The 12,996-nt window shown below is 49.5% G+C and overlaps 1 protein-coding gene across 3 annotated transcripts in view; it reads right to left on the reverse strand.

The window, feature by feature from the left end:
* Positions 1-294: 294 nt before the first annotated feature.
* The window catches only part of TNFRSF21 (TNF receptor superfamily member 21), a 35,763-nt gene continuing 23,061 nt past the window's right edge, over positions 295-12,996 (reverse strand). For 2 of the 3 annotated variants that reach the window (XM_042032841.1, XM_042032842.1), the window contains exons 4-7: positions 12,486-12,751; positions 5,349-5,402; positions 2,604-2,823; positions 295-1,727 (exon numbers count right to left, since the gene is read on the reverse strand). In XM_042032841.1, coding sequence (XP_041888775.1) covers positions 1,498-1,727; positions 2,604-2,823; positions 5,349-5,402; positions 12,486-12,751 — 770 coding nt within the window. In that variant the 3' untranslated portion in view covers positions 295-1,497. The remainder of the gene's footprint in view (positions 1,728-2,603; positions 2,824-5,348; positions 5,403-12,485; positions 12,752-12,996) is intronic. The other variant, XM_042032843.1, reaches the window with a different exon arrangement.

Raw genomic sequence — 12,996 nt, forward strand, 5'->3', positions numbered from 1 at the left:
AAAACTAACCCTGGAAGCTCCATCAGCCATCTGATCTGTCACTGCTATGGGGATTAACACAGGGCCCCGACCCTGATCAGCGCAGGGACCTGCAGGGAGCTCCAGTAGCAACCGTGGGGACTCAAGGCAGTGCTGCCAACAGAAAGCAACCATATTTTGGCCTCAGAGCTACCTCCCCATGACCCCCACACTCAAAAATCTCCCTCACCACCACAGGCACCCCAAGCAAGCCCCTGCCCCACCCAAGTGTCCCTGAGCAGAGGCAGCTGTTAAGGAGGTTAACACAGAATCGTGTCAAGTAACAAACACCTAGTATTTATTAATAAATTAGTACACCGGAAGGCAATTTTCCCCTCTTCCCCCACTCCCACCCCTTCCCACGGGGCAGCTCATGCCACCCTCATACCATTATTTCTTCAAATTGAGCGTAGTACAGACTGTTCGTTACGGGAGCATAATAATTGCAAATATAATCAGACAGACTTCTTACGATGCAGCTTTTTGTCCCCCACACCCCCCCACCCCCGACCTCTTTTAATAAAAAGTGAAGTGTGATTTGAAGAGACTATTGAGACCATAGAAGGTCTTTGGAGAACTTACCAGCCACGTCTGTATAAAAAACAAGAGACACGAGTGTAAAAGCATAGCTTGGTTTAAGTCTTACAGCACGAGGAGAGCGGGACCACCGGCGGCCTTCGCCTCCCCACGTCCAGGCTCCCTTGGGGGCCCCACCATTCCCACAGATGGCAAGGCAGGATAACTCCTTACATTCGACTGGAGGCAAAGGACCTTTCCACTGCCTCAAAGGTTGGTGGGGCTTGACCCTTTTCCTTGCGGTTTAAGCGCTTCTGCTGTAGCGTATTAGGAGCATGATACGTTGTCCGGGTGAAAACCATACAATAAATAACTGTGCTAGTAAAATCTCAGCAATGGATATGAGACAAACAAGAGTACATTAAAAAAAAAAGTCAGCTCGGGTGGGAAGCTTAGCTGCATTAAGAGACAGTAACCAGCAACAATTGGGGTGGGTTTTTTGCGTGTTTTTGCCATTTACTGCCCCGAGGTGAAGGGAGGTGGTGGGAGATGGTCACTCCGAGCGACAGCTTTGACAGAGGAAGGGGGTTACAGAGCAATCCCCAATTTGATGTGTTAGATTACACCAAATTCATGGTCTTTTAGTTCATTAACTGCAATTTTGGATTTTTTTGTTTGTTTTCTTTTTTTTTAAAGTGCATCGGCTGATCTGACTGGAATGAGAACAAGGAGAAGAGAGGCTCAGGGAGGGGGCAGAGGGTGCAAAGACTTGGACTGAGCGATAGAGTTACTGTGGAGGGGTGCAATGCTGGCAAACTGCACCCTCTCCAAAAACCAAGGACACCTCAACGTAAATACTGGCCGTATATTCTACAACAAATCCTGCCTGCGTATTGTTGGTCATCTTAACGAGTGCCAAGCTAGCTCTAGCAGATATTCGGAGAGCGTGCGGTGACCCAGTGCCTACAGTAAGTCGGGAAGGTGGCTATAGACAGAGTCCAGGAGGGTCTGGCTGGCTTCCTGGCTCTTGACTCCAGCGATCTCAAATAGCCTGTCCAGCTTGTCTTCGGCCTGCGGGATCTCCTCGATCACGTGGAGCTCCTCGGGGTTGAGGATGTGCAGCATGTCGTCAAAGATGGGCTGCAGGTCGCACGGGTCCAAGCGCACCTGGCGCAGGACGGTGTCCTTCTTTTCTGAAGGAGGAAAGGGGATTGGTCAAGAAATTCCTCAAGAAACCTCTGCTAACCAGGGCTTTTTCTCCTCAGTCCATCCCCTGGTGCCACCTCTGGAGAGGGACATGCCACAAGGAGAACTGAGGGAAAAGGTGGAGGGTGACAAGTGATGGGGAGGGGAGAAGAGGATCCTGCAAGATCCTGCCAGGATCCTGCAAGAGCAAACACAGCACTTGTAAATGCTGAATGGCCAATTCGGAAAAGTGAGGGCAGGAGGGGAGCCAAAAAAACTGAATTCTGCTCTTTCAAGTTGTTTTCATTGGGTCAGCTTTATTTTTGCACCCAAGTATAAACGTGGTAGATTGACTGAGTGCAGTGTTTCACCTTCATCAGAAGTTAAAAGGTGATTAAATGCAACAAGTTAAATACAGTAAATTAAAGCCCCTAAAATAAAGGAGGGTGACTAACGGTACTTTACACCTGCAGCAAAGATGACCAAGAGTGAAAAAAAAAATTTAAAAAACCAAACAGAAATCAGTCTGGGAATTACATTCTCTGGTTTCATCTCATGCAGAAATGCACAGGCAAACATGAGAGCCCAAAGTCAGGAAAAACACCCCCCAAACACCCAGGGATGCCAGAACTTCCCTGGCAGAACTTCAAAGAGTTAAAAGCCTTTAAAGATGTTTTTCTGTCTCAAATCTTTATCATCTTTGCTAACAGGATATTCTGGTCTGGAATGAGGATGTGATAAGTGTATCCTGGAGAGCCAGTTTTCCCAATTATTTACTTTAATGATACTGTGTGTTGGGCAGCTCTACCACGTGTGCTGACCATATGGGACATGCCATGGTGTCCCTTCTGTCCTCCCACTCCACCCTGGGTTGGTTTTGATACCTTTGGTAATAAAAGAGCCCGTCCGGCTGAGCGCGGAGGAGCCGCTGGAGGTGGAGTCGCAGCGCAGGAGAGGCTCGGCTTCATCGACAAAGAAGCATTTCTTCTCTGAAGGAGAGGGCTCCACGGTGAGCACAGCCGCCTCGGGGGGCTTGGGGCTGGGCGTGGGCGCGGGGCTCACGGGGCTGGGGCTCACCGGCAGCGCCAGCTTGTCACCTTCCAGCTGTGGGGGGAGGAGAGAGAGGGAAAATCAACGTGGGGGGACGCTACACAATGAGTAACGCCCAAACCCACCTGCACCCTGGCTTTCAAAACACCCCAGCCCACCCTCAGCAAGAGGTGACCCGTTCTGCTGGCCCAGAACAGGCCCAGGAGATGACCCAGGGTGGGCATCAGCACTGGCATTTGGCACATCAGGCAGGAGGGGTAACACAACCCACACCTGGTAGCAGCAACCACTGCACCAGCATGGCACATGCAACCACGGCAGAGCATTTTAGCTTGGTTTTTCTTCTCAGACTCAGTTTATTAAATCATAAAGCACAGCTCTTGGGGCAAGAGGTGATGATGCCCAAAACCTGCTCCACACCTATTGTTTGCTAAAAGCAAGGCACAGCCTGGCTCGATAGCTCAAACCAGTGCCAAGGCAGCAGGGTGAGGGGCTGTGAGATCCTTCAGGGATCTCCAGTGCAGCATATGGCTCTGACCAGCTCCACTGATCAGCTACACTTCAAATTAATGATTTGTTTGCCCCATGTCACCCTTGCTCCTGGGAGCACTCCATTAAAGCCTGATGGAGAAGTCCACCCCACCAGACTCCAACTTCAGAGCAAGGAAGGACAGGCAGGAGCTGGCACTGACCACAGTGTCACCCAAGTGCCTTTGCTTTTTCCTGTCCTAATGTGAGCCAAGGGCAAACGTTCAGCTCCACAGCTTCAAAGACATCAGGAGCAGAAAGCACTGCTGGGAAGCAGCACCATTTGACAAGTGACAGGACAAGATGAAATAGTTGTGCCAGGGGAGGTTTAGACTGGGTATTAGGAAAAATTTATTCACCAAAAGAGTGGTCAGGAATTGCAACAGGCTGTCCAGGGAAGTGGTGAAATCACCATCACTGGAGGCATTAAAAAAACATGTGGATGTGGCCGTTGGGGACATGGTTTAGTGGTGGACTTGGCAGTGCTGGGTTAAGGATTTGACTTGATGATCTTAAATGTCATTTCCAACCTTAACAATTCTATGATTCTATTATTTGGGTGCTGGTGTGAACCTGCCTCCTAATTTGACTGTGCTCTGCATGTTTCTTCTTGAAACTCCTCCCTACTTCCATGGCAGCAGCCAACATTATCTATCCTCCTCTATCTCTCAACATTCCCCTCAGGGTGCAAATCTCAAGCAGAGCATTTCTACTTCCTGTTCCCTGCAGAGATGAGTCGCCTGGGCCAGCATCCTCACATCCCTGGCTAGCAGCTTGGGCACCTCTGCAGGTCACCAGGTCCCTCTAACCAGGTTGCTTTAAGGGCCATCCAATATTTAACCTTTTTCCCAAACCCTGTGTCCCTGCTTGACCTGCCAGGGAAAAGAACTGCAAGCCCTGTCCACATGCAATTCCCTCTCCCAACAGCATTTCACAACCCTGTTTTCTCCTTGTATAGAGGAAAGATCAGGCTATTCCTAACAGGCTTTTGCCTACAACCCAGGAATAAAATGCAAAATTGGGATTAAAGGCTGTGGGAAAGGGAGCTGCTGAGCCACCTCCACGCCAGCATGGATGTGCCTGAACATTCCTCATCCGTGTCAAGGAATTCGCCACCCACAAATCACATGTCTGCTGGGGCGCCCATTAGTTCACATTAAATTAACATTGAAGCCTGTTCCTGGTAGAATAAAAGGGTTTTTTTTTCTCCACTCATTGAAAATAAACAGGGGAGGATTTGTTCTAGCTCAGTGCATGATGCAATAGGCATGTTAAAAATAAAAGTCAGCTTTAATTTTTAATTAAAAGAATCTGCCTTCTCCTCTGAAACTCCCTTTCCAGTACAGGTCATCATGGAGAATCAGCTATGGCCATTAAGGGAGAATATCAAGGGAAGGACCAGTACAGCAGCTGGCCACTTTCCAAATTGTAATATGCTCTGATATGCCCTTTTAAAATAACACAGGCTTTAGGGGTTAGTTTTCCCTTGTGCAGCTCATCTACCTAATATCCAACCACAAACCCACCTAACCAATTCACAAAAAAGAGCCTGATGACTGAGCAGCAATTGGCCAAGGGAGGGCAGGGAGCTGACAGCTGCCCCAGCTCTGTCCTCCCAGAACCAACTCATTTCGAGTTTAATTAAACAGCTGCTAAAACACGCTAGGAAAGACAAAATCACCCGAGGTTATTTGATTGCAGCCCCCCCGGGAGCCCAAAGCTTTCCAAATAGCTGAACAGTTGCAAGCTTGAGGCAAAGCAAACAGAATGCTTGGATGCGTGTTAATGTTTAAACCACGGGAAGAAATCAACTGGGAATCAGGGCTTTGAAAGACCAGGGAATGCAAAAGGTTGCTGGGAGGTGAAGCCTGCGGAATAGGTGTAAAAACACACTATTCACAGCCTATGACTCACTGCCTTGAAACCATCTTGGCCATTCCTATTTTTGTGAACGGTGGTGATTGAGTGAAACCAAGCTCTGGCTGGGAAAAAAGCCCACAAGAAACCCTCTTGCAACCCTTTTGCCTTTCCAGAGCCATGGGATTTCTCACCTTTACATCCTCGTTGCTGGGCTCCTGCACTTGCCACTGGGGCTGCATCTGCACCTGCACAGAGAGACACGGGGGACGCTGTTAGATGCAGTCCAGAATGGAAACCAAAGGCACTGCAGTGGCTTTGTCATATCAGCAGCCTCCTACAACCATCAGGGGTGCTCTGCCAGGTATTTTTTTTAAGTTTTGTTTGTTTTTTGAGCACTGCATCAAGAGATTTTCAATGACAAAAAAATATTAATTAAAAAATCCTAAAAGCTCCTGTGTACTTGCAGCCCTTTAGACTGCGGTTCAAGCACCAGCATCCTCTTGGATCCCAATGTTGGGAAGGTGCTCTAGGCAGCTCAGGGTGTCTGAAGGTCCTTCCTACAAGGAAGAAAAGGGGGCAAAAGGGGATGGGGGCAGGAGAAGACATAGGCTTGGCTTTGTTTTCTTTCACAGCTGCTCTCAGCAGCTCTGTTTGAATGGGTTGGTCCCATTTGCTGCCTCCGTTTTACAGTACTGCAATAAAAGCTCAGCTCAGACAAACAGAAACTGCAGCTGCTGTGCTAATATTAGGAAGGAGCAGCAGTAAGCACTAAAAAACACCCTTCCCTCAGGCGATGCTTCCCAGCAATTCCTCCTGCCGCAACCAGGCGGGAACAAAAGCGAGTGGCAGGTTGGCTGCTGCTGAGGGTGGCTGTGCACCCTCCGGGATGTGGGGGGGATAAATTTAGAACCGAGGCAGCCACTTCCCAGATTCCCTGCCAGAAGATGACACTCGGCTGACACCAGCCCTTATTCCCAGGTCTGTGATGCTTCCATAGGGAATGCAGGAAGAAAAACCCCGGCACGTGAAGCAGGGTGGGCTGGGCAGCAGCCCAGCACAGGTGATGCTCCAGGCACAGAGTGGTGCTGGTGTGGGATGCTTTTGCTGTGAACCCCACAGGCATAGGGAGGATCCCTTTGGATCAGGAGCTTCATGGTGCACAGGGTGTTTGGGACACCACTGGCAGGGTCATGAGCTCTCACAGAGGTGTCAGAGAGGGGCAGTGATGGTGTGTGGTACTGCAGAGCAGGAGGCATGTCCTCTGCCAGGATGGGAAGGCCAGAGGATGCTGCGGTGGGAAAGTCCAAATTTTCTCTCTGTGCCCTTCACCTCACCTGTGTGGTTTCAGAATGCTTGAGCCACCTCTGTGGTGGAGCCTCCTCCCTCACCACCATGCAGCCCTGGGGACGAGCTACTCAAGTCAAGCCTCACACAACTCGGGATGGGAAATGCTGGCTCTGGGGGGGGGGGGTTAGATGCCACAACCAAAACTCCAGCCACCCACAGAGGAAGTAGCTCTTCCCCAGCAAGCCCTGCCCTGGCTGTCTGTGGGCTGAGTGCTTCTCCAAGCAGAGTCCAGGAGAGCCCTTTCTATGGATTTGCCCACTCACTCTTTAACTCAAACCATAATGAAGAGGTGACGAAGCCCTGATGAGGAGTTTCCAAACCCAATTACAGTCTGAGTTAGTCGATACTGAGTTTGACTAGTAGAAGAAACCATCTTCTAGTTTCCTCTTGTGCTCCCAAACCCATTACACTGCAAACACAGAGACCCCAGGAGATGTGGCCACCACAGCAGGGAAACCTCAAGTATCTTGCATATATAAAGTTTACATTGTTTCTCTTTGCATTACTTTATGAATGATTACATTTTGTTTATTGCACGTTCCCCGGCATAGTTCAAACCCAACCTCAGTCTGCTGAAAATTAAGTCATGGCTTAGAGCAAACCTGGAGCAATGCCCACTCCAGCAAAATCCAACCAGCCCTACGCCTTCCACAGGGCTCTGGCCACTTCACCCTACAACTTTGGGCCTCAAGTGAAACCTGATGCAAATCCAGAAAGCAATTTTATTATTTTTCTGGCTGCCTGGGCACTTCCCAGCCCTCAGACCGCAGCCCCCTCCGGCTAGGAAATCCATCCAACCGCTTTACCCTCACTCCACTGCTGACACGTGAACGCAGCACAAACTTAATTCCTAATTACTGGGCCCAGCCCAGTCCTGCACTGCCAGAAGAGGAAGTGAAGGGGATGGGTTGGAGCTGACAGGGGCCAGGTCTGAGGAATGCTGCTCCAGCCTCTTGACTCCCCCCTCTCAGGGTTCTGACCTGTGAAAGAGCAAGAAACGGAGCCACAAGGCACTGCCACAGCCACGTGCGTGGACACGGGGTTGCTTTCACATCCTCTTCTCCTCTGTAATACCCCAAAACCCCACATCTTAACCTTGCACCAGCCCCAGGTCTGACACATCTGCTGACTCATAGGATTATCTGCAGCATGAAATTAGCCACAAAATTAAACGTTGCTGGGCTCGGGGCTGCAGCCTCTCCCTCTCCACTTTCACCATCTCCCTTATTCATGTTTTGTGCTTTCTTTCAGCTTTGCTGAGGCTGCGCTGCTGAATGCCCTGAGAGAGGCTGTTTGCTTCCTTCCATCCAGCCCCTGAAATAATTCAGCCGAGGCCAGCAGAGCCATAAATAAAACGATAAGAGCTTAAAGCACTGCTCACAGCAGGAAACTCAGGGGAGCCAATACGGCCTGGCTGTGCCAGCTCCACCCCAGGCCACCCCAGGTGAGTGCAGAGCGCCTTGGTAGCTGCAAAATGCTGTTATGCACCACAAAAAAAAATCTCATTACCTAGTGGATACTGGTTTTTTTCTGATTTTAACCCCCAAAATGGAGAACTGAAGTTTTCTGGGATGGCAGGGGTAGAAACCTCTCCCTTCTTCCCCTCTCTTCCTCCTACTTTTGTTGTCAGCACCACTAGTTTGCGATGTGCCTATGCTTGCTAAGTAGTGCCTAGGCTTGCTGCTGCCTGGCAAACCTGCCTGCGAGGGGACAGATTTTGCAAACCTTGAGTCCAACAAACATGCTAGGGACAGGCTTTAACAGGAGCCCTGTGAGCTAAATGCATCTCCAAAAACCTTCCCACAGCTTCTGCACTTGCTGTATTTTCTGGCTCAGCTCCAAAAAACCCCAAGCAAAATGATTCAGAGGGCTAATCCCAGTTTAACCTAAATTCATCCAGCGCCATGCAAAACCAGCATAATCTCCCACAGCTAAAAAAGCAGGCAAGTCTGCAGCAGAGCTTTTCTTCACCTGAAGGAAAATGTTCCTGCCTCGTGCCGTAATGCTCCAGAGACTCCCAGTAATTCCTCTATTCCTATCCGGGGTTGTAAATATTTGGATTTGGGAGCACAAAAGGCTGCCAAAGGAACCGGGCACTACAGGAGAGAGCAGCTTTGCCTCCACAGGTTTTACAAGATGAAGGCAGACACCAGATAAAGGATTTAGGACAAGGATGCAATAGTGGGTGGGATGGGATGTGTTTAGGGTACTAATTTGCCATCTGAGAGCTACAGCGTTCAGTAACAATTTTTACCCATGACTTGCAGATGTCAGTGCTTTCTTATGACATACGGATCATGGGGAGAGATAGGGAAACTCCATTTTGCACCCAGGGATGCTGGGCAGAGCCAAAGGCATCCCAGACAGCATAGCCCTCCTGCATCCATCCCTCCTGGGCTCATGTAGGACACATCAGCATGCCTTGGAGACTTGCTGTCGGCTCCAGTCACCCTAAGGGCATCATGCTATTACTTGGACTCACAAAATGGTTTGGGTTGGAAGGGATCTTAGAGCTCATCTTGTTCCAACCCCCTGACATAAGACAGGGACACCTTCCCCTGGACCAGGTTGCTCCAAGCCCTCTCCAACTTGGCCTTGAACACTTCCAGGGATGAGACATCCACAACCTCTCTGGGCAACAGCTGCAGGGAGGATGCGTGCATTTGCATTGCTTATGAGAGTCCTCACTCCCTCCACAGCACCAAAACCTCTTTTATTCTTTTTTGCTGGGTTTTGGGTTTTTTTGAAAGACTCCTTCTGCAGGGCTGGAGAGCACAGACCCACTCACCACCAACAGGGTGACCTGCTCCTCTGGATCAAACCACTTTGGTGCAGAGAGAAACTGCCACAATTTGTCTGCGTTTGGATAGACCAATCACCCAGAGTCAAACCTCGATTAGTGCTAATTAAAGGCTTTCCAACCAGCAGATTAAGAAAACTCCCGAAGATCGACCTCCATGCCTGCTCTTGGCATTGAGCTCTTAGGCTTCCTGGGCTGCTGTGATGATGATGAGCCACCAGCACAATTCTCTGGGGATTTGGTCTCCCATGCACAAGCTGCCTCCCGCATCCGCTGCAGGGCCATTGTATCACCACCCACATCAACAGTGCAGGAGCCAGCTGAGGGAGAAGAGGCAGACAGGTTCCAGTAGGTAGCACCTCACAGAAACACAGTGTGCTGTCGTGCTGTATCTGTACCCTGGGCTGCTGCCAGGCTGTGACAGCCCACACACAGCTCCACAATCTCAAGGGCAGGGGAATGTCCAACTCCTAAGGTTGATCATGAGGGATCCTCATCTGAAAAAGCCCAATCAGATGAATAGGGAAAGAGGATGTGATAGCTTGGGTGTGTTATAAATGAAATTGGTAATTCGTGCTTGTGTACATAAATGTATATATTAATTGTACAAATAAAACGCCTAAGCCCAAACCCCAGGCCGGGGACTGAGAAAATTTCGCAAGCCTTGGCAGCAGCAGAGAAGACAATATGGCCAGGAACTAATCAGCATACGAAAGAATCTATCTCGGGGTGGAGGTAGACCTTATTTGGAGCTATTAACACCACACCTGATGAAACTGATTAACATCTCGGAGTCGTTAAAGGAGTATCCCATTCCGGGAACTAAGAATAACTGTTCCAGGAATCAGAGATGGACCATTCATCATCCAAGATGGACAATTCATCAGACCCAGGAAACGCTTTGTGCAGTCCAACTTCGGGACAAGAAAACATCATGAATATGCTAAACTGAGAGAAGAATAGAATTAATTCGGACTCTGCCCAAGAACTGCGTAAGAAGGAACCAGCCAAGCAACATTTGTGAACTTGGGGATCTGACACGATAGAGAGGTCAGATCTGTGTTCACCCAGCTCCGATCCCGGGCTCGGGGCTGACCTTTTTCCCATCGTGGCTTTCTGTGTGACCGATCTTTCAGCTGCGGAATAAAATCTATTTCTTCATTAAATTTAATTTGGCTGAATTTCTTTACTTCAGGTGAATTTGTTAAAAAACAGCTCCTTTGCTGAAATAAGCCAAATTTCTTATGTGGACTCGAGACACCTGCTCAAAAGATCAACAACTCAGTTTTACCCATTTCTAGAAAAACAAGTGAAACTGATGGGGAACCACCCAAGGATCCAGGTGTGCATGCTGGATACTGGAGAAGACAACACACTGTTTTAAAAAACAAAGAGACACAGGAAAGCTGGTTGGGAAATTCAGGAGACTTGCATACAGTTATCCCTGAGATTTGGGTTTGCTCATTCTCTGGAGCATCTGCATCAGAGTTATGGGCACAGCTTGTGGTTACTGCATCATTGGGAGTCCTCCACTCAGACAAGTCACCCCATAAACCCTGCTCCTGGAGCCACCACCTGCATTTCTGTGCTGTTTGATAAGCACAACCTGATGGTCTTGGCCAAAAGAGCCAGGGGCATTCAGCACTGCACAGCCCAAGTCTGTTAATTATGCAATTATGCGTCGTGCTGAGGAACAAGCCCTGTGTTTTATCAAATGTCCTTGCCCAGAGCTTTGTCACAGTATTCAAAGTCAAAGCAGTAACTACAAGGACAGAGGTTACCACCTGCTCCAGGAGAGCAAGAGGACAACATGTCCTTCTGGGACACTGCACATGCCAGGAACTTTAATTCACATGTGCAAAATGGCAATTTTCTCTCCCTCTCTTCTCTCCCTAAACATAGCTTTGTCTTGGGTTTTTAATTATATTTTTTCCATCAATGAGAAGGCCACATGCTGCTTAGCTACTGGGAGGTGAAAGGTAAAAACCAGCAACTGAGCAGGAGAGATCAGGCAGCTGGCAAAGCCAGCCTATCCAAGATGTGGGCAGGAAGCTCGGCACACAACTGACTCAGGGTCTTGGAAACACAAGCCCAGGGCTCCTGCCAACACATCCCAACTTCTGATTTCACACAATAGTCACAAGGGAACAAGGTGTTTCATACACTAAACAAAATAATTTATGTGACACAGTGAAGGGATCAAACAAAGTAATTTAAGATACGCAACACAGTGAAGGGATCACAGTCCCATGTATAGGGGAAAGTTTGTGATGGTCAAAGCAGGATTTGGGAATCCCCTGCCCTGACAAACGCTCTGCTTCGTAAGCTCTCCTCTAAGTGAAGGTCCACCTTGCCAGGTCCCCACCAAGAGCCCAGAGAGGTCTGCAAGCACCCACCTACTCCTCTTTGGGTCTGGGTCACTGCTAAGACAATGGGAAATGTTTCACCAACCAGTTTAGGGGGAAGAGCTGTGCCTCAGCCACCCCCACCTCCATCTGTATCTTGTCCCATTGGCTTCTACGTTCAGAAAAAGCCCCACTCATCACCTTTCAAACACTTCTAGGAGTCCACCGAGTTATCAGAGCCAAAAACTGAAACAAGTAAGGCAGCAGTGGCCAAAACAATCTGCAAAGGTCACTGAAGCACCTCCCTATGTCTTACACCTGGCCAAGAACCTACTGCAGAACTTTCTGCAGCAATTTATTTATTCTCCCGAAATATGGGACAGTTTTGTTTTAAGGCCAGAAGTGCCAAAGAAGAACAACTTTGCAAGACTGCATGCATGGCCTCCCCCATGCCACCAGTCACCATCTTGGAGGAAGCAATACTTAGTGCTCAAGGATACTTGGCCCTTCTCACAAATCCACAGCATTTGAGAGCAAGTTTAAAGAGGGATGCATTTTCCTCCATGTCCCTGGCACAAAGCGCTCAGGTACAGATCCTCCTGGTGATCTTCAACAGTATGTGCAAAGCACATAGGACTCTAGAGCTCATCAGAATATTGACTGAGATTTGAGGCAAACCTTGGCAAAGCCTCGCTCAAAAGCAATGCACAACTTCAACATAAACCCCTGAAGAGAGGGAGCTACTTGGCCATGAGCTGCACTCGAGGCCACAACTGCATCCCATCCCACCACATCTCGCAGGGTGTGACCTGCACCAAAGCCCAGCCCGGCGTTACCGGCGTGGTGTCCTCCATGAGGCCGCGGATCTTCTCCACCACGTCGTTGCGGCGGTGCTGGCGGAGCGCGCTGATGAGCTGGGCCAGGCTGGCCTCGGGCCCGCGGATGGTCCAGTGCTGCAGGGCGGCGTAGGCGCGCTCGTGGTCGGCCGCGTAGCCGTTGGAGAAAGCCGCCACCTCCCGCTCGCTGGCGTTGCACAGGAACTGGTAAATGTCCTTCCACTGGCTCCCCACCTGGGCTGCCACCAGCTTGAGGATGTCGATGCCTGTGGGGCAGAGAAACCACAGGTGAGGCAGGGAGGTCTGCAGACATCAGCTCTAGCAAAGCTTCTCTCATCCCCAAATGGCCACACTTTGCTTTTTTTGGGTAGGTCTTTGAGATTTTGTTGTTGTTATGATTATTTTAAGACCTTGATGAGTCCAGGTTGCAGAGAAGCAGCACTCATAACATGGTCAACAGCTGCTATGCATGTAAAGGGTGACAGACCCCATCAGTTAATCCACCACACTC

The sequence above is a fragment of the Corvus kubaryi genome, unplaced genomic scaffold, assembly GCF_017639235.1.
Source record: "Corvus kubaryi isolate FWS band 111438036 unplaced genomic scaffold, C.kubaryi_AGA036_p1.0 37354, whole genome shotgun sequence".
Taxonomy (NCBI): Eukaryota; Metazoa; Chordata; class Aves; order Passeriformes; family Corvidae; genus Corvus; species Corvus kubaryi.